This window comes from Cydia strobilella, chromosome 11 (genome assembly GCF_947568885.1).
Source record: "Cydia strobilella chromosome 11, ilCydStro3.1, whole genome shotgun sequence".
In the NCBI taxonomy this organism is placed as follows: Eukaryota; Metazoa; Arthropoda; class Insecta; order Lepidoptera; family Tortricidae; genus Cydia; species Cydia strobilella.
Window position 1 is genome coordinate 18,673,774 of NC_086051.1, and position 22,840 is coordinate 18,696,613.

Below are 22,840 nucleotides of genomic sequence, written 5' to 3' on the forward strand. Positions count from 1 at the left end.
TGTTTTGTCACTAGTGATGTGAATAAGTCTATTCGAGTTTTACGATTCTGATAACCGTTTTTTTTTGTAATAAATAAATGCGTTCATTTTTATGTTTTAAAGCCAGTTTATGATTGGCAGTTGGTTTCAATCATTTCCCACCTAAAAAGAGTAAAACCATTCAAATACGCCGTCGTAAAATTGTTTGGCTATTGACTTTATAAATATTACAAAAACGAAGGAAGGAAACAAATCAAAGGATTAAAATAGTTTTGTCAATCACAAACTTTCGGGTTCAAAAATACAGGATGATATTTTGTTTTTATGTACATAAAACCAGAGGGCCTACCGCGAAAATCGAAGTTCGCAAATTGCGGGCATCTCTCTCTGTCACACTAATTACGCCTTAATTGGCGTAAAAGAGAAAGATGCCCGCAATTTACCAACATCGGTGTTCACCGTAGACCCTCGTTGATAAGCAGCTACGATTTGTCTTTGATGAATTGCATAGTTTAATTAATTTTGCATTTGACATTGCATTAAGGCTTCATTTCCATGTCCCAATTTTACAAGCTTTTTATTAACTTGCAATGTATCTATGGAAGCGCTGGTGGCCTAGCGGTAAGAGCGTGCGACTTGCAATCCGGAGGTCGCGGGTTCAAACCCCGGCTCATCAATGAGTTCCTGATGAAAACCTCGTGTGGAAACCGGACTAATTTCCCCTCTGGGTTGGAAGGTCCGATGGCAGTCGCTTTCGAAATAACTAGTGCCTACGCCAATTCTTGGGATTAGTTGCCAAGCGGATCCCAGGCTTCCATGAGCCGTGGCAAAATGCCGGGACAACGCGAGGAAGATGATTGTACGGGTCAAATCTTGCAAGTTAAATTTAACCCACTTCTCGACTTCCAATGAAGCTGAAATTTGCGTACATATACATATAAGATTTAAGTATTAGTATGTATGTTACTAACACATTATGGACTTTTGTTCGAAATAAATTATTATTGATTGATTGATTGATTAGTCGGGTGACGATGCATTATTATGCTACCATCGAGCTGATCTTATCATGGAGACAGAAGGTGGCCACTGGCCAGAGGAACTGTGATAAAACAACGCAACCTAATTGTACTTGGGGTTTTTTAGAATTATCTCGATGAGTATTAGTTGCCTGTGGAAAAAAAAGTATAGTCAGCGATAAAGCTTGTACTAAAAATTAATATTTTACCAAAACTTAATACTAGTTTTACTTGTCACTTTTACTTGATCGACATTTTTTTAAAGTTTGTTATTGTTTTAAAGTAATTGTTTTGTGAATGGTCAAAGTTATACCACTTGGCAAAAGTTAGTGTGAAGGTGTCACCATGAGATGTCTGTGTGTCTGTCAGTCCATCCATCGGTCACAGCCAATTTGCTCCGAAACTACTTAACCGATTTATTGAAATTTGGTACATATATTTAAATTAGTGACCCCAAGAATCCAAACATTCACAAAACAATATGGAGTAATGTTGTAAATAAATGAATTTAAAACAAAGCGGCCATTTTTGGAGGGGTAAATAAGAATGTAAAACAAAAAATTATAATATTGTTTATCGTGTCAAATGAAAGGGCTTGTTGAAAGAATTCACTTACTTACTTCGCTGGCTCAGCGACCCGAAGTGGATCTTAGCCTCCGATACTAGATTTCGCCATTTGTTCCTATTCTGTGCGATCCGACGATTCCGACGCCAAAAAAAAATTCAGAATAACAAAGAAAGAATTCAGAGAGACAATTATAGGGTACAAAAAAATAAAAAATAAACAATTACCTTTTCTAGACTTACAACAGAGTACCTATATAATTATTATTATTTCCTCATTATATTTTTAATTTGTTTAGTACTGCGTCGTCAAGTTTTATTACAAAAATATTAAAAGGAGATAAGATAAGATTACGTTGAAATAATGTAAACGTAAAGTATACGTATGTATACTAATAGATTCAATGAAGTCAAAAGTCATTCATTATTTAAATACAATTGCTTTGATTCAGTCGCCTTTCTACTATCAGACGAAATAGTAGTGACTTTTCTTGATCAAATATGGCAAATAGAGGTGATGACTAAAACTGTTAATTAATTAGTAATAAGATATAATATATGTACTCGCATTGCCCAATCGCTCGATATAGTTGAGTACATTCTTGTTTCATAGAATTTAAAGAAAAGTAGATGTACAAAAGTTTAGTTTGTTGTTTAGAAAAAAATTAAAACATTTCTTTTGGTTCGTTTAACTAAAATAAAAGTTGTACATGTTTCAGTTGGATCATTTTGCCTTAGCACCTTTAGTAGGCGTTTGAGCAGTGCTTCCTTGCCGGCTTACAATTTCAAGCCGAAAAATTATGAGGTAAGTCTCCAATATTATAAATATAAATTTCTATAGATAATTCATCTGAAATGTTATGCCATGATATCCAGTCTATTATTTAAAAAAGTATTTATCGATTTTTTTACGATAAATAATAATTTGCACTAAAACTTGAAAATAGTTATTTGTTATACAAGGGTGCAAAGTTGTATTTTACCCGTGAGTGTGGAATTAAAACACGAGCAAGCGAAAGGATTCTATAGTTGAACCACGAGCGAAGCGAGTAGTTCTAAAATAGAATCCTGAGCGTAGCGAGTGTTTTAACACACGAGAAGTAAAATACATTTGCATCCGTGTGTAACACAAAACTTTTCCCCTCTCTATAGCGAGGAAAGTGCAACATCCACAGGCGTTAGATCATCTTCATCAACTGGAATCACTCATTTTTTTACGATATTATAACAAAAAACTCTGGAAATTCTGTACTTTTACGTGAGAAGTTTTTAAGTAAAATTTTTGTTGACAATGTTGACATTTCTGACGTAAGAAATGTCAATGCGTTTTGAAATTGCATCGACTTAACTTGTGCGTTCAGAATTATATTTAACATAATTATTAAAAAACAAACGTTTATTATGGAATTTTAAGGTTAAATAAAGCTAAATCTGGTATGTTTTATTAGATTCTCAAACCATTTATTTAATGATAATTAATATCGAACGAACCATTATTATGAGCGTTTTACGTTTTGTTATCTGTCAAGCTACTTAAACACGCTCCATCCAAGGTCAAATTATTTTCCCCACTAGTGGATAAAATGCGTTTTTCCCCGCTTGTTTTAAAGGATAAAAAACGGCTTTCCGAGCTAGTGAGGGGAAAAAATATTGGTTCAGATAAGTGATAGAGTTAGATCAAGACAAGTCTGCAACGATTTTGATAGCAGACGCAGTGCATTTTATGAAATTATGACGTATAAATAACATTTCCACTGCGTGTGCTATCAAAATCGTTGCAGACTTCTCTTGGTCTAACTCAAATACAAAAATAAAATTTTCAGGGACCAGATTACGAAAAAACAACTACGTTGAAGGCAGCGCACATACCTCCAGCTGTATATAATGTGTATAAAAATCCTGTGCTCATCCATCAAGGTCACATGCAATGGCTCTTTGACCACAAAGGGAAAAGATATTTAGATCTATTTGGGGGCATTGTTACAGTTTCAGTAGGGCACTGCCATCCGTGAGTTGAAAACCATGTGGTTTATGTGGTCATTATCAAATCAACTAGCATTTATTATTTCAATTTTGTGTTGTGATTTTTTTTATGAATATCGCTTATATAAAAAATCTAACTACCATTTGTAAATTATATTCGTGAAGAATAAACGATGATTATGCTCACTGAATAACAAACATTACATGTATTAATTTTATGTTTATTCATTCCACACCGCACGCGAATCACTTAACATAACATTTATTTAGGAAACACAATCTTATCATGTTGCTATTCAATATATTGATAACCTATTATATTACAAGGACATCTTAATTTACAGAAAAGTGGTAGCGGCATTGAACGAACAGGCAAATAAACTTTGGCATACGACAAACATTTATAGACATCCGAAAATTTATGATTATGTTGAAAAACTAGCATCAAAATTTAGTGGTGATTTGAAGGTATTTTTTTTTATTTCAAACCAGGCTGTACGTACAATTCAACTAAGGTATAAACAGCAATTGTGTAAGTGTGTGCTCGAATAAAACTGACCAAATGTAGAGTTACTAATATTTATATCACCTTTCTCAGGTAGTTTACTTGGTAAATAGTGGGACTGAAGCCAATGAATTAGCCATTTTGCTTGCTAAATCATATACCAGTAACAATGACATTATCTCACTGCAAGGCAGCTATCACGGGTACTCCAACACCATTCAAGGGCTGACCGCAACGCAATGTTACCGGATGCCAATCCCTGTTCCAAGCGGAATACACCATGTAAGTTTACAAGAACGTTACACAATAGAAAAATGATAATTAAATTAAGTTGAAGACTTAGCATTACATTCTTGTTTAACAAAGTTAAAAAACCTCAAATTAAGTTAAATGAAAACCATTGAACGGAATGAACTACAACTGCTACAAGCAAAAACGTCTGCGAACGATGCTATTACGCTAAGAATAAATTTAAAAGTGGAAAAATTACTGCCTTGGGTGAGACTTGACCCAGAGGCCGTGAGTTCAAGTCTCACCCAAGGCAGTAATTTTTCCACTTTTAAATTTATTCTAAGTTTAACTACTTATATGTTTAAACAATAACTTGTTTCAACAGGCTATGTTACCAGACCCTCTTCGCGGTATTTGGGGAGGCTGCAGGGATTCTCTATCTCAAGTGCCAGGATCATGTTCTTGTCCAGGGGACTGTATTACTTCCGACAAATACGTCCACCAGCTTAGTGAGGTAAGACCCTTTTCTATGTAAGTGTAATCAATCTATCTTGACTTTAGGAGAATTTTTCATACTCAAAAGTATTAATTTATAATTTCAGCTAATAGATAACTCTATTCCCAAAGGAAAAGTAGCGGGATTTTTCGCAGAATCGATACAAGGAGTAAATGGTACTGTTCAGTTTCCCAAAGGATATTTGAGGAAAGTTGCAGAGCTGATACGTAAAAATGGCGGTATTTATATAGCCGACGAGGTATGCTGATACCAGAAGGTTGTAAATATTTATTATTTAGTTAAACTTTGTAAATATTTATTTTCGTTACTTTTTAATGTTTATTTTAGGTACAGACTGGTTTTGGTCGTATGGGTGATGCGTTTTGGGGCTTTGAAACTCACGGTGTCGTACCTGATATTGTTACGATGGCAAAGGGTATAGGAAATGGTTTTCCACTGGCGGCTGTTGTCACAAGAAAAGAAATAGCAGATGCACACATGCGTGCTACTTATTTCAACACATTTGGCGGAAACCCTTTGGCTTCAACAGTTGGCGAAGCTGTTTTAAATGTAAGCATAACCAATTTCACAACAAATTCGTATTATAAGAAGTGTGTAAAAGTGTATACGAATACTTAGAATATTTTGGATTGAAATGAGGATGACAGTCTTGTCATCCTCATCCTTATTTCAATCAAAAAAATCCTATCATCAACCTTTTTTTTACACAGGTAATCGAAGAAGAGAATTTGCAACAAAACAGCAAGGTTATTGGACAATATTTTATAGAAAATTTAATGGATCTTCAAAAGCTGTATCCGGTTATTGGTGATGTCCGTGGTAAAGGTTTAATGCTGGGAATTGAACTGGTTGAACCTGGAACGAAAGAGGCTTTGAATGTAGATAGTGTCTCTGAGATACAGGAAAATATGAAAGATCTTGGAATTTTAATTGGGCGTGGAGGAAGATACAACAACGTAAGTTATCATAATGTATACGCTTAACGTAACGTATCATATAGCTGTATTTTAAAACTTAATGAAGTACATTCATTAGATAACGCCGAGATATTGCTTGTGATTGGTATAAAAAGAGAAACTCATTGATAGATCTGCTCCTTTTAACCAGGTTTAGATCAATCGGACATCGAAGCGCACTTATATAAACACACCTACTACAATAACTATAGTTTGTCAAGGGACTGTCTCATTTCAAACATAAACATACTATCTTTGTCTTACACTAGTACTAGCACCCAAAAGAAAAGGATGAGTATAGTTTCTTTTGTTCCTATTTACTGACAAGAGTTGCTTGACCAACTGTAGTAACTAGTTGCCTGTACTGTAGCGCTTCTGCCTCGAAACCAAAAATTCAAATAATGTATGAGGCGGAGACCTTGCGCTTCTAGACTAAATCTTTGGTTGCAGCATAAGATGCGCTTTGTATGCAAAAACAGTTTTTTTTTATTGGTTGCAGGTACTGAGAATAAAACCGCCTATGTGTATAACAAGAGACGACGTAGATTTTACCATTTCCGTGTTGGATAAGTGCCTGAAGCAATTCTCCACTAAATAAAATTTCAATATCTTGATTAAATGTTGCAGATTTTACAGATATGTATATATTTACTGATAAGTTATTGATGTTTGCATCTTTTCTAAATATAATTAAATAAAACTGAAAAAGTAAAAACCGTTTATTTATTAACCGGTATTTTGACATCGCTAATTATAATTAGTCGTCAAAAGTTTTTTTAAACAATTATGCCCTGGATACTAATTCTCTAAGCCAGCTTCGAAAACATCTCAAGAGTAGTCTTATAGCTGTCCACACTCGTGCGCGAATCGCGGCGCGAAGCCTATAGTTAGTTAGTATAGGAGAAATCGACTCCTCACTCGCGTTTGCGGCTTCGCGCCGCGTAGTCTGGAGCGACCTTTAGACTTATGATATGCAATATATTTATATGCATTAATGTTGCCGGATACAGTAAGGAATACTAGTCACATGTAGAATTTAATTGATTTTTTTAACTGTATTTTTATTCTTTAATTTACTGTATATCGACCGTAATCAGCTGTTTGTTAATTACGGAACGAAAAGTGTGACAGTTTTGACAGATTGACATTATTGACAACTTTATGAAAATTATGAACTTTGTTGAATTCAATCAATAGTGCTCTTAACTAGAATTATCTCTTAAATATTTAAAATGGTGTTCAAATGCCAGGAAGATAGTTTCCTAAAGGAGGTAAGTAAAAAGCTGGTTAAACGTTTACTATCATGCCGTAATAATGTACTTTTCTGATGAAAGTCACATGCAATGTTTTCAGTTTACTTCGAAAGTGGTCGCATGCGAGAAAACCAAGGAGCCAATAATAGAATACGGGAAGACATCGAAGTTCGAAGGATATGCGGTTACTTTAGAGAATACTATACTGTTTCCTGCCGGCGGCGGGCAGGTTAGTGTTCAAATAAATAAATAAGTACTGTATATATTTTATTTTATCAAAAATCAATCTAGTGAGGTGCTTACTGCCTAGTAGATTTTTTAGCAAGTCTAGGAAGTAATTTTTTTTAAATTAAAGGAAATGGAAAAATTTACACCTCCAGCAGGACTCGAACCTGCGAATAATAGCTTCGGTGTTCCAATCGTCGCAGGTTCGAGTCTCGCCGGAGGTGTAAATTTTTCCATATCTTTTAATTAAAAAATTTGGAGTAACGCTCGCAGACTTCTTCATTAAAAAATCTTTTTTTTTAAGTATACCAGATTGATAGCTATCAAGGATATGGCCCACATCATATGTCTCCTCATCCTTCGACTTGATCTACACTAGACTATTAAATGAAGGCTATTATAATAAAATAATAATAATAATACACTAGTATATTTTTTTAAATATTTTAGCCCCATGATATTGGTAAACTAAATGATGTGGAAGTACTACAAGTATTGCGGAAGGGTGAAGAAGCGGTGCACTTCACAAGAGAGCCTTTGGAAGTTGGCAGTGTTGTCACTCAGCAGGTTGACTGGCACCGGCGCTTTGACCATATGCAGCAGCACTCAGGTTGGCATACCAATCTTAAATAGCCCTACCTACCTGTAGGCCGAGCACATGATTGGCGCGACAGTATCTCGCCGCGAGATAGACTACCCGTCCCCCTTTAATTCATACAGTTAGTAGAAGATGGGTAGTCTATCTCGCGGCGAGATCACACGGCCAATCATGTGCTCGGCCTACTGGCCTTACCTTTCATAGGACCTTGTCAAAAATATGCTACTGAATTAATAACACTGAAATTGTATTTAGAGTTTTGAATGATTCAAGGTTAGTTTCACTAGACTTATATCGGTTTAAAGAAGTTTATTGTCTAAGAAATTACAGAAATTTCACTTATAAGACAACTTATAAATAGCTAACTTAAAGTAATTATTTACAAATAACGCAATAAGCAAGCACTTATGATAATGTTTAACAATAAGCAACTGCATTTTCATGTGAACTAAAATTAAATACAAGAATAAAACTAAGAATCGACCCTAATGGTCTTAACGTAAGGTTTAGATTTAATTGGTTAGTAATAGGAATATATGAGGGTATATTTTTTGTTCGACTCATGACTGCTAGACTTGTTTACGGGGCAAGTTAAACGAGACCTTTAAGCAGTAGTTAATTATTGGTTATTGACAAGAGACAATTATGTATTTTAAATATTTATGTTTGTATGTAAGTTAATTATTGTCGTTTTAAGAACATTTTTTAATTTTACGCTTTTTGGTTTTTATTGTAATAGAACCAATGTATATGTATTATTTGAGATGAATTAATTGCTGTATGGCCTGCCCACTTCCACTTAAGTTTCTTTGCATAACTCAAGGCATCTGTTGCTCTTGTTTTTTCTCTTATTTTAGAGTGTCTTATTTTGTCTATTTTTCTTATATTGAGCATGCTTCTTTCTAACGCGCGTTGGCAAGTGATGATTTTCTTTTGAGCGTTTGCTGTGAATTTCCATGTTTGGCTTCCATATGTCAGCATTCCATATGTTAGCATGTATACTAAAACGGAATCCTGCAGAAAACCGTATCTCGCAAAAAACTGGACGTTAGTGGGCAAGAGCTCTTACTAGTGTAAAAATTGTTAAAATAAACTAATTACGTAACATTGCCATTAATTGAAATGCGTCCTTTCTCAACGCATCACAAATTACTCATTAATTAACTCATCCTGTCCAAATTCCATGATATATGTATGACCTTGTTCCACAATAATATTGTCTTCGGTAGCGCGATAATTACTCATGAAATAAAACTACCTATAATACATCTAATATTGAATTTATAATACATCCCGACGTTTCGAACCCTTTACAGCGTTCGTCACCCGTTGACCACGAACGCTGTAAAGGGTTCGAAACGTCGGGATGTATTATAAATTCAATATACGCGATATAATCCGTTTTCATAGTTTGATTTCTTGATCCACAATGTTGGAAAATTTCAGGTCAACATCTCCTGTCCGCCATCTTGGAGAAAGAGTACAACCTCCCTACTACGAGTTGGTGGCTCGGCGAACAAGAATGCCATGTGGAGTTAGACAGTGTGACAGTAAAAGGCAACGTTGTTCAAGCGGCAGAGGATCGCTGCAATGAGCTCATACGGCAGGCGAGGCCGGTGGTTGTCAAGTTTAGTAGGAAAGGAGATGAAGCGCTCGATGAGGTCAGTTAGCACTGCCTGTTTTATATTCAAGAAAACGCCATTTTAATCGACACACTTAGATACAGTGAGACACCCATTTTCCGTAAGAGACTTTTATTGGGTTCCGTATCCAAAGGGTAAAAACGGGACCCTATTACTAAGACTCCGCTGTCCGTCTGTCTGTTTGTCACCAGGCTGTATCTCATAAACCGTGATAGCTAGACAGTTGAAATTTTACCAGATGATGTGTATTTCTGTTGCCGCTATAACAACAAATACTAAAAAGTACGGAACCCTCATTGCGCGAGTCCGACTAGCACTTGGCCGGTTTTTGAGTCTATTTAGTCGGGTGGGCGCTCAATTTGCATTATTCGGTGGGGTCGTTAATTGTCTTGCGCTTTTTCTTTGGAATATAAAAAAAAACATGTTCACTTCTCATGCTCGTAAAGTTCTCCTTTGTGCTAGATGTAGGCTGCACAAAATGCTACTTTTCCGTGTTTTATATATTACTTAATCATTAAAATCTTACAATACAGCATAGTTATTATAGAAATAAACTACAAAATGTAGTTATAATTTGGCAGTATGAATAAAGACTTAAAGCCTCCTCCACACGAATTGCGGCGCGAAGCCACGAACGCGAGTGTGGTCAGTTCGCTAATCAGCTTTGCGCCGCGATTCGCGCACGAGTGTGCAGTGGGCTTAAGGTAAATATCACGTGTTAAAAATTAAAAAAAAAGAAAAATAAGAATATTGGCGGGAAGCTCTTGTTGCTGCTTTGCAATTTGTGTATTTTATTTGTTTGCCATTGTTTTATTTTACTCACCATCGAAGTGAAAAGCAGTGTGTATAACTCAGGCACAAACGCCTATTTTTATCCTCGGCTATATTGCCTCGTATAAAAATAAATCGCTTTGTGCCCTTGTTGTACAATCTACTATATTCTGGCAAATAATGAATGAATGAAGGAATGGCAAAGATGTTCATTTTATGACACTAAGTGAACTTTTGTGTTAACTTCGAATATGAAAATCAGTCTTTGGAGGATAAGCCGTTAGCCGATAAAATATTGAATTGTATACCTATCTTTATTGACAGGCGCACACTAGAGGCTTGCCCGCCGACTGCATGCCCACCATCCGCGTGATCTGCATCGAGGGTGTCGACGACAACATGTGTTGCGGCACGCACGTCTCCAACCTCAGGTCTGTAACACTACCATCCACTGTTAACTGACAATAAACTTTATTGTGAATAGATAAGGTGCAATGTTAACTGACTGTATGTCCACCATCCGCGTGTTCAGCTTCGAAGGCTACGACAACATGTGTTGCGGCACGCACGTCTCCAACCTCAGGTCTGTACCACTACCATCCACTGTTATCTGACATGGATAGATAGATATAAGCATTAATGTCATATTTTATTATCTCTGAAAACTTGTCATAAACCTGTTTAAGTATGTATCTAGATAGATAATCTGTTTATTTGTTTGCCACAAAATATTCAAATACAAAAATGACATAGGTACACAAAACAATCCAGAAAACAATAGAAATTACAACAGTCACACAGATTTTAACATAAGAGCGCTATTACATTTCGGCGTTGAGCGAGTTTAGGTATTTTACGCGCTGCGGCGGGCTGTGCGAGCTCAGTATGCCGATCCCTTCTACCACGTTTTCCCTCTCGCTCGCACTACAATGATGGATTAAACAATCTTGATCCTTCGTGAAGCATATTGAAAACAATTATAACACTAACTTAAAATCCTAATTATTATTATTTGGTACAAAAATACTAAATCCAGTGCCAATGTACTTACTTTTGTATTATAAAAGAATTATTTTATACTAGAAAGAAATTATACTCGCTTGTTTACATGTTTCGTCATTACATTTGGTACAGGTACAGGGTAACCGTACAGCTTGGGACAATGTCACTTGGTGCTAAATTATATCCCAAAAAGATAATTTTCACTGAAAATGACAAAAACTGTCAATCTGTCAAATTTGACTGATATGTCAAACAACACTAAACTATGTCACTTAGTACGAAACTTTAACAAAACATGTTGTTTCACTAAAAATGACAAAAACTGTCAAACTGTCAATTTTGACAGTTTTGACAGATGTGTCAAACTAACCAATTGCATTACGCACCAATTGCATTAAAGTTAATTCGAATTAAATTTTTGAGACGTTAATGGCCATTGAAGTTAATGTCTTGTTTAGTGTTGTTTGACATATCAGTCAAATTTGACAGATTGACAGTTTTTGTCATTTTCAGTGAAAATTATCTTTTTGGGATAGAATTTAGCACCCAGTGACATTGTTAAGTGTAGATTTATACTATCTGTCAAAATTGACAGTTTGTGACATTTTGACAGTTTTGGATCCCAAATCGAAACGGCTTGTCCAATTTTGATAGGACCTTCAACATTAGTCATGGGATGGAAAATGTAGTTTGACACATCTGTCAAAACTGTCAAAATTGACAGTTTGACAGTTTTTGTCTTTTTTTTGTGAAAATTAACATGGTTTGTTTGCAAAATTATATCCCAAAAAGATAATTTTCACAAAAAATTACAAAAACTGCCATACTGTCAATTTTGACAGTTTTGACAGATGTGTCAAACTGCATTTTCCATCCCATGACTAATGTTGAAGGTCCTATCAAAATCGGACAAGCCGTTTCGATTTGGGATCCAAAACTGTCAAAATGTCACAAACTGTCAATTTTGACAGATAGTATAAATCTACACATAACAATGTCACTGGGTGCTAAATTATATCCCAAAAAGATAATTTTTACTGAAAATGACAAAAACTGTCAATCTGTCAAATTTGACTGATATGTCAAACAACAGTAAACTATGTCACTTAGTACCAAACTTTAATAAAACATGTTAATTTTCACTAAAAATGACAAAACCTGTCAATTTTTACAGGTTGACTGGTAGAGAATGCCTTAAGAAGGCATTAAGTCCGCCTTTTGTACCTTCCTGTGTTGTGCAATAAAGCTTAAATAAATAATAAATAAATAAATAAAATGTCAATTTTGACAGATTGTATAAATCTACACATGACAATGTCACTTGGTGCTAAATTATATCCCAAAAAGATAATTTTCACTGAAAATGACAAAAACTGTCAATCTGGCAAATTTGACTGATGTGTCAAACAACACTAAACTAGGTCACTTAGTACCAAACTTTAACAAAACATGTTAAGTTTCACTAAAAATGACAAAAACTGTCAAACTGTCAATTTTGACAGTTTTGACAGATGTGTCAAACTAACCAATTGCATTACGCACCAATTGCATTAAAGTTAATTCGAATTAAATTTTTGAGACGTTAATGGCCAAAAAGCTCTTCTCTACCACCAGCTTGGGATCCTGTAGTCCATCTGATAAAGGAGCAAGCGAGACATAGACTGTGAGACCTTAGTGTTGGATGATGCTGGACATTCTGATGTTTTGAAAAGATGTGTCCCGCCGAGTTTGTTGCCGGTCCCATATTGGGATACCCTCCTACAATTTAGGAGGAAATTAAATCTTCTCGGGTCCGTGGTGTAGGGTTGGAGCCGGCGTAGTTTTTATCGCGTATATATATATCTTTACTTGAAAATAATTGTAGTGTATAACTAGCCTTATGAACCGATTTTGCATGTACAACCAGCCTTAAAGTTTGTAGTCTATGATTGTTCATTATTTTAATATGTGGGTATGTTTGCACTTTGTAATTTTTCCTCAGTTACCCGTTGACCACGAACGCTGTAAAGGGTTCGAAACGTCGGAATGTATTATAAATTCAATATACGCGATATAATCCGTTTTCATAGTTTTATTTCATGTTAATTTTTACTAAAAATGACAAAAACTGTCAATTTTGACAGTTTTGACAGATGTGTCAAACTACATTTTCCATCCCATGACTAATGTTGAAGGTCCTATCAAAATTGGACAAACCGTTTCGATTTGGGATCCAAAAATGTCAAAATGTCACATAATCTCAATTTTGACAGATTGTATAAATTTACACAACAGTGTCACTTGGTGCTAAATTATATCCCAAAAAGATGAAAATGACAAAAACTGTCAATCTGTCAAATTTGACTGATATGTCAAACAACACTAAACTATGTCACTTAGTACCAAACTTTAACAAAACTTGTTAATTTTCACTAAAAATGACAAAAACTGTCAAACTGTCAATTTTAACAGTTTTGACAGATGTGTCAAACTACATTTTCCATCCCATGACTAATGTTGAAGGTCCTATCAAAATTGGACAAGCCGTTTCGATCTGGGATCCAAAACTGTCAAAAATTTCAATTTTGACAGATAGTATAAATCTACACTTAACAATGTTACTTGGTGCTAAATTCTATCCCAAAAAGATAATTTTCACTGAAAATGACAAAAACTGTCAATCTGTCAAATTTGACTGATATGTCAACCAAACCTTAGTTCCACTAGGTACTGCCAGGGTTCAGCATCAGCTCTATCATGGGTACTGCTCTCCTAAGTGCTCATCAAGACGAGTCGGATGACTAAAACAGCGTGTGCCTATGTTGCACCAAACCTTAGATCCACTAGGTACTGCCAGGGTTCAGCATCAGCTCTATCATGGGTACTGCTCTCCTAAGTGCTCATCAAGACGAGTCGGATGACTAAAACAGCGTGTGCCTATGTTGCACCAATCCTAAGTTCTACTAGGTACTGCCAGGGTTCAACATCAGCTCTATCATGAGTACTGCTCTCCCAAGTTGCTCATCAAGACGAGTCGAATGACCAAAACAGTGTGCGCCTATGTTGCACCAAACCTAAGTTCCACTAGGTACTGCCAGGGTTCAGATGGAGGATACATAATTAAAAACTTATACAAGTTCAGTCTTAGTTATATCGGAGCATCGTTTATAATGGCGTAAGCGCCATCGACAATAAGGTCCCTTTTTATAGGAAATACCACAGATTAATAAATAGTTACTACGTAACAGATACATCATTCCCATACAAAAGCGAAAATACCTACTCTATAATAGCCTACAAAATCTTAATAATAATACCTGCTGCTCAGGACGAGAAGAAATGTACCATAAGTATGCGCACAAAGAGTCGAGACTGCCTTGCTCGCCGTGCGAGCCACGTGCCAACGCGTCATCGTAAGAATGCGCTAGGGTTGTACTGTTACTTATGTTATTATTGTAATAAAACGAATGTTGCGAATCAACCATATTTTATATTAGTCAATCAAATATTTAAAAACAACACTCATAATACCTGACTCAAAAAACTCCTTAATTTACGATTTATCTACTTATGTTCAAAGAAATAAATAGTGACAAAATTCATAAAGATAGATTTAAAATACTACTCACCTTTCTTCGTCTCTCGGAAATGAAAAAACCGGCCAAGTGCGAGTCGGACTCGCCCACCGAGGGTTCCGTACTTTTTAGTATTTGTTGTTATAGCGGCAACAGAAATACATCATCTGTGAAAATTTCAACTGTCTAGCTATCACGGTTCATGAGATACAGCCTGGTGACAGACGGACAGCGGCAGCGGAGTCTTAGTAATAGCATAGAGTAACTTATACTAGAGCGGTACTGTCATAGTAAATTTTGTAACCCCAGTAAATTCACTGCCATCTGTCGACACACTTTAAAACTAAAAATGAAGATTTATAAAAATACGATAGAATGTATTTAAATATAGATAAATGATCTTTTTTATTTGCATTAATTATTTTTATTATTTTGACCCATGTTCTTTCACTGATATGCGTTAAAATTGTTAAATAACAACAAACGAAACCGTCAACGCCATCTATACGACTGTAGGCCAAAACTAGTAGCGCCCTCTGAACGAGAATCAAATTTTCTTGATTTTCGAGGCACGTTTTTTCCTTAGACTGTATCCATCTATTACGGAGTTATATCTATCTTTGGTAATAGGGTGCCGTTTTTACCCTTTGGGTAAGGAACCCTAAAAAAACGACAAATTTTCTTTTGTTTTTTGACTTTTACACCCATCTACTGCACAATAATTACGTGGTTTCGGCATTTCGAAGCGTAAGCGCGGGAAACGTGTGGTGCGAGCGCTCAGGCGGGCGTTCGGCGGCCCTCTGTCGATTATATCGTCGACGATACGCCGAGCGGTAGGCATATAGCGCGTGGCTTTGAGCGAGTGAAGGAGGCCTGGAAATACCACATTTTATTCTGTTTTTAGTATTTGTTGTTATAGCGGCAACAGAAATACATCATCTTACATTTGTTCTGTTGTCCTTTCTAGACTGTATCATGTACCTAGTTGTATAAATACTTTCTATTATAAATTTCTCAGTGTATTAGTTCGCTGTAATGCTGTGTAAATTTTTTGAATTAATAAAATAAAATAAAAATAAAATCTGTGAAAATTTCAACTAGCTATCACGGTTCATGAGATACAGCCTGGTGACAGACGGACAGACAGCGGAGTCCTAGTAATAGGGTCCCGTTTTTACCCTTTGGGTACGGAACCCTAAAAACAGAATAAAATAAATATTTAAGTGGGGCTCCCATACAACAAACGTGATTTATTTACCGTTTTGTGCGTAATAGTACGGAACCCTTTGTGCGCGAGTCCAACTCGCACTTGGCTGTTTTTTTTTAAATTTACTACCTATAAAATGTCAGGTCATTTCAAATATTTTTAATGTTGTTCGGAAGTTTGTTATGTTGCTATACTACCTATATATTATAATACTATAAAAACAAATACAGTACTCGGATCAAAGTTTCTCAGTCGCAATTTACACGCACACAGTATAGCGTTTTACACGGCGCCTGCCGCACACAACGATAAAAAACCTCGTTGTCGCCGTCGAAAACGTGCGGAGCCGACCGACACAGGTCCGACCTCTTCAAGCTCTGCTGCGGTACTGAGATCGCCAGCGCGCGTCATCGGCAATATAGAGTAGTTTTCAAAAAATTGCCAAAAAATTAAAGTAGAATTTGATAAACACAAATGTATACCAACAGTATAAGCAAACGTTGTAGATTGCTCGTGTATAAAAATGACTTCGATACTAAGTAGATTTTCGTAGGAATTTACACTTGTTTCGAAGAGAAAATTCAATTCGTTTAACATTGATTTTCTCTTTCTTAAAAGCATGTAGGAAGAATATCATTCGATATTCCTAAAGTACAGGATATTAGTAATACAAAATATCCAACTTTAGCAGAGTAAACTTCTCAAAATTTACAAATAAGAGCTCACAATTCAGTGCTTGACGCGGTTTTTCGTAAACGACCATCAGAAAAACAATCATTACTAACTTAATTAGTCCTTTTTCTAAAATGTACAACGATATTCCTAAGGATAAGAAGACGCTCTTACTGGAACAAGTACTCTTTATTTCTAATAATGAGCGTAAAATCTTAAATGTTGTCGGGAATATCATCAATTTTACATTATTTCGACTTTTCTTGTAAGAACGCTCATAATAGAAAGAGAAAGAAAAAAAATACAAATAAATACTGTTTCATACAAACATAGAGTAACTTATACTAGAGCGGTACTGTCATAGTAAATTTTGTAACCCCAGTAAATTCACTGCCATCTGTTGACACACTTTAAAACTAAAAATGAAGATTTATAAAAATACGATAAAATGTATTTAAATATAGATAAATGATTTTTTTTATTTGCATTAATTATTTTTATGATTTTGACCCATGTTCTTTCACTGATATGCGTTAAAATTGTTAAATAACAAACGAAACCGTCAACGCCATCTATACGAATGTAGGCCAAAACTAGTAGCGCCCTCTGAACGAGAATCAAATTTTCTTGATTTTCGAGGCACGTTTTTTCCTTAGACTGTATCCATCTATTACGGAGTTATATCTATCTTTGATACAAATAAAAATCCTGTGTGCGTCGCAGCAAAACAAAAAAGTTCTGGCTCAGTATTACGCTTCTACATGGAGTGCGAGTCAGACTCCATGTCAGTCAGGTGCAAATTAGTAAAAACTGAATGAAAAAAAATGTATTAGATTATTTTAAACCGGGTCACTCACGTATTATGAAGTCGAATAGCTCGACATGTTTCGGTCCAATTTACGAGATTTACATGTCGAGCTATTCGACTTAATAATACGTGAGTGACCCGGTTTAAAATAATCTAATATGTTTGAGTCTCACGGGAGTTTTATAGAAAAAAAATGTGGTCAATGTTGTGGTTAAGACTAATGTTTTTGACACGTGTAGTTTTTTGATAGGTACCTACCTACTCACTAGTTTCACTTTGACCTTGACTTTTCAATTTCCTCTTTCTCGTAAAGCCCGTAGACGTTAAAAATCCATAATTACAGCAAAAGTTATAAAAGTGTAATAAAAGTTATCAACCAAACGATATTTTTCACCACAGCCAACTCCAGATGATAAAACTGTTAGGTTGCGAGCCCGGCAAGAAGGGGAAGAGCAACCTGCGCTTCTCGGTGGGCGCGCGCGCGCTCCGACACTTCCAGCACATGCTGGGGCGGGAGCGGGCGCTCACTGCATTATTCAAGTAGGTGTACGTCGCGTGAAGCGCTGGTGGCCTAGCGGTAAGAGAAGGGGAAGAGCAACCTGCGCTTCTCGGTGGGCGCGCGCGCGCTCCGACACTTCCAGCACATGCTGGGGCGGGAGCGGGCGCTCACTGCATTATTCAAGTAGGTGTACGTCGCGTGAAGCGCTGGTGGCCTAGCGGTAAGAGAAGGGGAAGAGCAACCTGCGCTTCTCGGTGGGCGCGCGCGCGCTCCGACACTTCCAGCACATGCTGGGGCGGGAGCGGGCGCTCACTGCATTATTCAAGTAGGTGTACGTCGCGTGAAGCGCTGGTGGCCTAGCGGTAAGAGAAGGGGAAGAGCAACCTGCGCTTCTCGGTGGGCGCGCGCGCGCTCCGACACTTCCAGCACATGCTGGGGCGGGAGCGGGCGCTCACTGCATTATTCAAGTAGGTGTACGTCGCGTGAAGCGCTGGTGGCCTAGCGGTAAGAGAAGGGGAAGAGCAACCTGCGCTTCTCGGTGGGCGCGCGCGCGCTCCGACACTTCCAGCACATGCTGGGGCGGGAGCGGGCGCTCACTGCATTATTCAAGTAGGTGTACGTCGCGTGAAGCGCTGGTGGCCTAGCGGTAAGAGAAGGGGAAGAGCAACCTGCGCTTCTCGGTGGGCGCGCGCGCGCTCCGACACTTCCAGCACATGCTGGGGCGGGAGCGGGCGCTCACTGCATTATTCAAGTAGGTGTACGTCGCGTGAAGCGCTGGTGGCCTAGCGGTAAGAGAAGGGGAAGAGCAACCTGCGCTTCTCGGTGGGCGCGCGCGCGCTCCGACACTTCCAGCACATGCTGGGGCGGGAGCGGGCGCTCACTGCATTATTCAAGTAGGTGTACGTCGCGTGAAGCGCTGGTGGCCTAGCGGTAAGAGAAGGGGAAGAGCAACCTGCGCTTCTCGGTGGGCGCGCGCGCGCTCCGACACTTCCAGCACATGCTGGGGCGGGAGCGGGCGCTCACTGCATTATTCAAGTAGGTGTACGTCGCGTGAAGCGCTGGTGGCCTAGCGGTAAGAGAAGGGGAAGAGCAACCTGCGCTTCTCGGTGGGCGCGCGCGCGCTCCGACACTTCCAGCACATGCTGGGGCGGGAGCGGGCGCTCACTGCATTATTCAAGTAGGTGTACGTTGCGTACAAACTTACGTTTATTTATGGCCTGACGTTTCGAACGTGACGTTACGTTCCGTCCCGTGTTAGTTTTAAATTATGAGTGAAAATCGTGTTAGTTTAAATCGGTATATAGGTGTAGGTTGGTTTGAGATACGCCTCTTTTCCACCCACTCTCCTAAATTGTATTGTTTTTAGGGTTCCGTACCCGAAGGGTAAAAACGGAACCCTATTATTAAGACTCCGCTGTCCGTCTGTCTGTCACCAGGCTGTATCTCATGTACTGTAAAAGCTAGACAGTAGAAATTTTCACAGATGATGTATTTCTGTTGCCGCTATAACAACGAATACTAAAAAAAGTACGGAACCCTCGGTGGGCGAGTCCGACTCGCGCTTGGCCGGTTTTTTATTTTTATTTTTTATAATATAGGAGGCAAACGAGCAGACGGATCAACTGATGGTAAGCGGTTACAACCGCCCATGGACACCCGCAACACCAGAGGGGTTGTAAGTGCGTTGCCAGCCATTAAGATGGGAGTACGCTCTTTTCTTGAAGGTTTGAAGGTCGTATATTATCTAAATTTGTTACTTTTATTATCAAATTTTCAGGAATGAACCAAAGAAACATGAAGATCTGGTTCAGAAACTCCAAAAGAACTTAAAAATAGCCAACAAGAACCTACAAAATGTGCTCTCTGAGTTGGCTCAGTTAGAGGTGCAGAGAATACGGACGGACAAACCCAAGTTTGTTATCATGTGTAAGAAAGAAGCCACTCCAGAGTTCAACAGGTATATATTAACTACTTTAAAAACAATATAGCAAAAGCAGATATTTTTATCCGCATACAAACCTTTAAATAGCTTCTCCCGGATGAGGTCCCTTAGCCCTTAGCAAACCTTTAGTAATGACCAAAGATAGATATAACTCCGTAATAGATAGATACAGTCTAAGGAAAAATTTGATTCTCGTTCAGAGGGCGCTACTAGTTTTGGCATACAGTCGAATAGATGGCGTTGACGGTTTCGTTTGTTATTTAACAATTTTAACGCATATCAGTGAAAGAACATGGGTCAAAATCATAAAAATAATTAATGCAAATAAAAAAAATCATTTATCTATATTTAAATACATTCTATCGTATTTTTATAAATCTTCATTTTTAGTTTTAAAGTGTGTCGACAGATGGCAGTGAATTTACTGGGGTTACAAAATTTACTATGACAGTACCACTCTAGTATAAGTTACTATATGGTAATGACATACTGAATTTCCTTGTTTAAATATGCCCCTTAAGAGGAAAGTGGACGACGGCGCGAAATCGCCTTTTCATACAAACGTAATTCCCATTTTCCTCTCTGGATGTATATTAACAACAGCTAGGGTCAATGAAGGGGTCGTGTGATTTCTTCGATTTAATAATTATTATAAAAGTTAGACGCTTTTAAAATTTGCATGGAATCTGTTTTACAATCTTTTTGTTTTTAGCAATTAATGCATGTTAGCCATTAAGTACTAATTGTAATGCCAATTAGCACGTAAAGTTTAGCTGTTAGTGCTTATTGAATGAAAAATAAATAAATAAATAAATGAAATGAAACAATAATCAAAAAAAGTCTAACAAATACAAAATACAAATTTCTTTATTGTCAGATAACAAATGAGACATTTTTAGGGTTCCATACCCAAAGTGTAAAAACGGAACCCTATTACTAAGACTCCGCTGTCCGTCTGTCTGTCAGCAGGCTGTATCTCATGAACAACATACCAGACAGACAATTGAGTAGTAGACAGTTGATAGCTAGACAGTTGAAATTTTCACAGATGATGTATTTCTGTTGCCGCTATAACAACAAATACTAAAAAGTACGGAACCCTCGGTGCGCGAGTCCGACTCGCACTTGGCCGGTTTTTGTTATTTTAGTACATTAAATGATTTATAAAAAATACTAACACAGGGACATACATAGTTATTGTTATTATCCAATAAATGGGGTTGGCCGGTCCAAATAATTAGCAGATGGCGCCAGCATAGCTTGCCCTGTCAATCCCTAGAATTGTGTCAGATTTTTGTTTTTTTAATGCCCTGGATGCCAGCCCTTTAAGCTAAATCTCATAGAAAAAGGGGCAAGCTATGATGGCGCCATCTCAGCAAACCTTTGACAGTTGCCAACCCCATTGTGTAAAAATAGAAAATGGAGACTATGTTTGTATGGAGAATCGGTCGTTCACTGTCCACTTTAATGGGTTATTGGTATTAGACTTTCAAACGCTAGGACCTTGTTCAAATGTGTGCCATTTTCAACCAAAAGGGTACTTATTGTCGGTTGTCAATAAGGCGATATTTCCATATAGCTTCAATTTGAACCGAAATTGACTGATTGATTGATTGAATTGATTTGATTTGAATTTTGTCGACAACCGACAATGTGGTTCCTTTTGGTTGAAAACGTCACATATGGTCATGATCAGTGTTACTTATCACTTTATCACATACACGAACTTGTTATTATTCACAACGAATAATAACAAGTAAATAAATTTTACGCGATTAAGTCCCGTCGTTGTGAATAATAATGAGTAAAAATCGTGCAAGTTTAAATCAGTGTTTTACATGAACTTGTTCTTCAGGGCCATCTGCAAAGGTCTAGAAGACACCGATGTGTTCCTATGTCTGGCGGCAGAAGACCCTGACAAGCCCAAAGAGGGTCAGATACTTATACAAGGGCCAGAACAACACTGCACCGCTTTAGGGACCCAGTGAGTACCTTCTACAGCTTACAGTACAGATACTTCTAGAAAGGGTTCATCCATTAATTACGTCACACGAATTTCGAGGTTTTTTGACCCCTCCGTCCTTGTCACACTTGGTCACATTCGGCAAACCGCTCCCCCCTGGTGTGACGTCACATTTTTTCAATTAAATCGGCAAATCGAAATAAGTAAGTATTATTAATATTTTATCAAAATATTTTTGACAAAATAAATATTAGTAATTTTATAACCGAAATCAGATTAGGCAAGAAAAAAAAGCGATTAAACGATTAAAAACGATTATCGTTCCAAAAACTTGCTATTTAACTGTACAGCGAATAAAATAATTTAAATAAGTTAAAGTGACGTCACTAAGTTTGTGACTCCCCCCTCCCCCATGTCACATTTTCTTGACACAGTAAAAAAAGGGGGCAAATGTTTTTGTTTTAATTTTGGTTGTATACTGACAAATTAGTTTGCGAGGCTATTTTTAGGGTTCCGTACAAAGGGTAAAAACGGGACCCTATTACTAAGACTTCGCTGTCTGTCTGTCCGTCTGTCACCATGCAGGCTGTATCTCATGAACCGTGATAGCTAGACAGTTGAAATTTTCACAGATGATGTATTTCTACTGTCGATATAACAACAAATACTAAAAACAGAATAAAATAAATAATTAAGGGGGGCTCTCAAACAACAAACGTGATATTTTGCCGTTTTTTGCGTAATGGTATGGAACCCTTAGTGCGCGAGTCCGACTCGCACTTGTCCGGTTTTTTTAATGACGTTTAAATATATTTTTACAGGTTAACCGAGTTGCTTAAATGCAAGGGCGCGTTCAAAAACGGCAAGTTCCAGGGCAAGGCGGGCGATCTCAGCGGGATCAGTAAATGCAACCAATTGGTGGAAGATTACTTTCATAATATTTCCTAAT

General features: G+C 37.3%; 1 protein-coding gene across 1 annotated transcript; it reads left to right on the top strand.

The window, feature by feature from the left end:
- The first annotated feature begins 1,998 nt into the window (after positions 1-1,998).
- Positions 1,999-22,840, top strand: LOC134745659 (alanine--glyoxylate aminotransferase 2, mitochondrial). The gene is made up of 18 exons (XM_063679782.1): positions 1,999-2,076; positions 2,282-2,367; positions 3,386-3,570; positions 3,890-4,013; positions 4,144-4,332; positions 4,667-4,795; positions 4,884-5,036; positions 5,126-5,347; positions 5,509-5,754; positions 6,254-6,295; positions 7,108-7,236; positions 7,683-7,842; positions 9,277-9,491; positions 10,569-10,675; positions 17,887-18,027; positions 19,764-19,943; positions 21,784-21,912; positions 22,713-22,840. Exons 1-18 carry the CDS (start codon positions 2,064-2,066, stop codon positions 22,837-22,839), a joined length of 2,577 nt encoding a protein of 858 aa, XP_063535852.1. The 5' UTR covers positions 1,999-2,063; the 3' UTR covers position 22,840.